This window comes from Chrysochloris asiatica, unplaced genomic scaffold (assembly GCF_000296735.1).
Source record: "Chrysochloris asiatica unplaced genomic scaffold, ChrAsi1.0 scaffold00007, whole genome shotgun sequence".
Classification (NCBI taxonomy): domain Eukaryota; kingdom Metazoa; phylum Chordata; class Mammalia; order Afrosoricida; family Chrysochloridae; genus Chrysochloris; species Chrysochloris asiatica.
The window spans coordinates 30,442,481-30,446,925 of NW_006408525.1; the positions used below are offsets into that span (position 1 = coordinate 30,442,481).

Sequence of the window (4,445 nt, forward strand, 5' to 3'; positions counted from 1 at the left end):
TAACCACTACGCTACCAGAGTTCTTTTTTTATGAGTGTGTGGTAAATCTGTTGTACAGATTTACAGTATTCTATTGAGCCACTTTCTCATTGCCGGATGCTTAGATTATTTTCAATCTTTTGCTGTTATAAACAGTGCTGCAATGAATAATTATATTCAGAGTAATAGTGTGGAGTTTATTCCACAAGTTCAAGTTAACTTGTGGAATAAATTCCTAAAGGTGGAGATAGTCAAAATGATACATGCAACCAAATGCTCTTCATGGAAACTACACCAGTTTACACTCGGGTCTTCCTGGACGAGCCTGCTCTCCTAGCCCCTTACTTAGACTGCTGACCTCTGTCTGCTAATAGATTAAAAACTATGTTGTTGGTAAGTGCCATCGAGTCAGTTCCAACCCATATCGACCCTGTATAGGTTTTCCAAGGAGCGACTGGTAAGCTTGAACCTTCCACCTTGCAGTTTAAACTGACTTTGCAGTTCAGCGCATTAACCCACAACACCACACCAGGACGCCATTAAAAACTATTATGTCAATATAATTTTTTTTTCTTATGATGAGATTAAGTATGCTGTCTGGTTTGATTGACTTGAATTTCTTTTTCTGAGAGTCTGTTTCATATCCTTTGCCCAGTTTTCTTTTGGGTTATTGCCTTTTTTCTTGATTTGATTGAGAAAGTCTTTCCTATACTAGGGAAATTAATCTTTTGTATTATTCATTGTAAAACTCCCCTCCTACCCCACTCCACCCCCAGCCTGGTCTGTGGTTTGTCTTTTAACTTCATTTATGGACTTTTTTGCCATTCAGTGGGGTTTTTTTTTATTGTTTGTAGCTAAATTTACAGCTTTTCTGCCTGTTTTCTGGGTTTTCAGAAAATTCCTAAAGGGAAGGTTTTGGATCTGTTGGATTTGCTAGGAAGTCAACTATAGTACTATGCTACAGGCCATCAGATGGAATGAATGCCCTCGGCGAACGGTGCCAGGGAGGAGTCAGCATGAGGGGGAGTCACAGTCTGAACCAAGGGGAAACAATTCCTGGGGCGGGGGAGGAGTGACGCCATCCCCTCCTTGCCATTGAGACCTTTTCCCTTTCTTCCTGAAGATCAGATGAATATGACTTTGGATTCATACAAAGGATTGTTGCAGCTGCTTCCCTGCCCTCCCTCTTGGTTTGAGATATGTAGGTGGAGATAGAACAGGGTAGTTCACCTAGACAGGTACCTGCCTTTGCCAACTTGGTCCTTGCTCTCCTTCACTTGGGGGTTTCCTGTCAAGGCCCCAGGTATTGTATTGACCCAGCAACTTCCTGCCAGCCTCTAAGAGCCCCACAAGTGCCCACTCCCCTTAACCCTGTGCCTTCCACAGAGAACCCAAGGACCCAGAGCCAAGCCCAAGGTCGACTGCCCACACTGTGCCTAGGAGGAAGAACGGGTACTGTGAGTGCTGCCAAGAGGCCTTTGAGGAGCTCCACGTGGTGAGCCCCTCCCCAGCTAAGCAGACTCTTCTGAGTGCCTGGCCCACCTGGGATGAGGGTGGAGGAGCAGCCACCTGACCCTTTCCCGCTGACTCTCCAGCCTAATACCCAGTGCCCCTCTCCCCCGGCAGCATCTCCAGAGCGTGCGGCACCGGAGCTTTGCCCTAGAAGCCCGTCCGTATGCAGAAGTCGATCGAATCATCGCCCAGCTCAGCCACAGCTTTGCTGCCCAACCCAGGTGAGCTGTCCAGGCGAGGGCACCACACCTTCCTCCCTCTCCTACTGTTGTTTCTGCATGTCCCTCAGGTTGGCCACAGTAGGGACCAGGCTGTGGCAGTTTTCTTTCTTCACCTTTCTTTCCCACCATTCTCTGTCCTAATTGTTTTGGGATGGACTCTATTTAAGATTTCTGGTGATTGGGACCAGTCAGACCAGGTCGGGCACCCTTCTTAACATGTAGGAGAAGGATCTGGCAGAAGGGGTAAGCGGGTCAGCAGGTACGGCTTCTGGACCCACACCTGGCTGGCTTGCTAGCCCTCTAGAAGGTGGGAGGTGGGGTCCTACATCCTCCCATTGGATAAAGAACATGATCTTTTCCCTTTGGTGGGAATTCCAGGGCCTGTGAGCCCAGCTTCCCCCTTCTACCCACCAAGGGTGAGGCCTTCTCCCACCTGGGGCTGTGACTTCACCTATCATCACAACCTCCCCACCAGTCTCTCTCCCCAAGCTCAGCTGTGTGCAACCAGACTCGGGGCTGCTTTCTCAGCTGCCAAAGGGCATGGCCTCATCGGTGAAGTTGTTAAGTGGAATTGCCTCTAACTGTCCTCTGGCCGCTCCAACCACAGGCCACAGAACCAAGAGAGCCAGAGAGTACTGGCAACTGCTACAGGGTCAGACCCAAAGGGCTGGCCTCTCTCAGGGCCCCAAAAGGCCAGTTGTTTCTCACACAGCGAAACTCAGAAGGGATGGCCCTGTGTGTGCCCTCCTGCTTCAGCCGTGGCCTGGGAGGGCCCCAGCTCGCCGCCTGCTATGGTGACCCTGTGATTCACTGGATCTTTCTTTCTCCACAGAAGGCCCAGCTCCTGGACTTCAGATTGTGACCCTCTCTGCCCTGAGACTTCGCAGCCCCATCAGCCCACCTTCCCCAGGGCAGCTTCTCCCTGGGTGAAGAAAACCAACCACCTGACCCCAGGAGCCCCAGAGCAGGATGGGACTGTAGACAGCGTGACATCACCAACTGTACCAACCGGGACTGGTGAGCTATCCAGACCAGTAGCAAGCGGCCTGGAGCAGCAGGGGTCAACTGATGCCTTTGAGGATTCTTCCGGGACCCTGGAGTGCAGGAGCCCTGCATGCCAGTGCCTACTGACTGACTCTGGTTTTCCGGACCTCTTCTCTGGCCCAGACCTGGCACTTGTTGGCCACAAGCGAAAGGTTCCATCCCCCCTTGGCAATGCTGAGAAGAAGCCAGGGAACTTCTGGCCACAGATTCCTTCCTTGGTTCTGAGACCCTCCAGACCCTGTGGAACCCAGACCACCTGTGTCGGGCATCTCCCCTCCCTTCCCCTGCCAGGCCATGAGGCCAGGGCCCTGGCTACCCTCCTGCCCTTGTGCCACCCACTGACCTGCCTCTCCCTCCCAGACCCCTCTCCCTGGCTGCCCACAGACAGGGCAGCAGAATCCTGGACTGCACAGTCACCCTGGCCAGGGGGAGGATGGCCCCCAGTATTGGAGGGTCCTGAGCAAGTAGCCCCTGGCCCTGCCTCCTTGCAGGCTGAACAGCCCCCGAGTGGCTCGGCAGCTCCAGGCCTGCTGTCTACCCACATGCCCTCAGTTCCCTGCATGCAGCTCCCAGAAGGGCCTGCAGAGAGCCACTCTACCTCTGTCTCCCACCTTGTGCCCACCAGTGGAGAAAACAACCACTCCTGACAGTTGTAGGACCCCAGCCTGTCAGGCCCCCTGGCTCTCTTCTGGACCAGCCCATCACTGACTGAGAACTACTGAGCCAGCTAGGCTCTGGTCTGAGGAACACAAACACAAGTAAGACCTTGACTTGATGTTACACTCCCCACTGCGGCTGACCAGAAGTAGGGCCCTAGGGCTTCCCCAAAGAGCCAGAAGGAGCCCAGGACCTGCCCTTTGTGGTCCAGATGAGCAGTTGCCGAGGCTGGGTTTGGTGGAGCCCACCGAACTGGCAGGACCACAAGAATTGAGCTGATGGCTTTCCTTGCCTCCCCACCCTTCGGCCATGCTCCTGACCGGACAGCACCCCACAGTGCACCTGCTCAGGCCATAGGGAGGAACCTCAGAGCAGCAGGAACCCTGGAGAGCCCCATCCCACCCCCAGTCTCCTTTCCCTCAATCATGTGGCTTGGCTCTCCTGCTTTCTAAAGGCCTCTGTTTTTGTGTCCCCCTCCCCCAGCCCCCCACGCATACACAGATCCTCAGGAACATATGAAGCAGAGGAGGGGCTCGGCTGAGGCACTTACTGCGCTCCCTCCCCCGTGCACTTAGTGGGGCCCAGCACTGATGGAGCCAGAGGGCCTCCTCAGCCCAGGCTCCCACCGCAGCCTTGTGCTGTTCCAGGGTCAGCATCTTACCTGCCAATTTGTGCATCTCCCACCATCCCCAAGGACCTCCCCCATTTGTTTCAGCCAAGCCATTAATCTGGAGGTAGAAATGGGTTTGCTATCGATTGTTTGGCCGCTTTTTTTTTTTTATTGCAATGTGTACTGTGATTCTTCTCGCCCTTCTATGCCATGTGTGTTTGTCTCTTTAAATGGTGAAGCTACCGGAAGCCTGGTGCTATTTTGTGTCTCAAAGGGGGGGCCTTGCTGTGGGTGAGGACCTGAGTTGTTACTTTGGAAATAGAGCAACAGTATGTACAACCTCCTTAGAGCTCATGTTCGACATTTTAAAGCCATTCTTGTTAAATTTCACAGTGACTCTTGCTTCTGGAATGTAAATAAAC

At 53.0% G+C, this 4,445-nt stretch overlaps 1 protein-coding gene across 1 annotated transcript in view; it reads left to right on the forward strand.

The window, feature by feature from the left end:
* DBF4B (DBF4 homolog B (S. cerevisiae)) overlaps window positions 1–3,403 on the forward strand; it is a 23,085-nt gene extending 19,682 nt beyond the window's left edge. The window contains exons 10-12 of the mRNA XM_006833712.1: window positions 1,366–1,474; window positions 1,606–1,712; window positions 2,545–3,403. Of these exons, the coding sequence (XP_006833775.1) occupies window positions 1,366–1,474; window positions 1,606–1,712; window positions 2,545–3,403 (1,075 nt within the window). The remainder of the gene's footprint in view (window positions 1–1,365; window positions 1,475–1,605; window positions 1,713–2,544) is intronic.
* The last annotated feature ends 1,042 nt before the right edge of the window (window positions 3,404–4,445 follow it).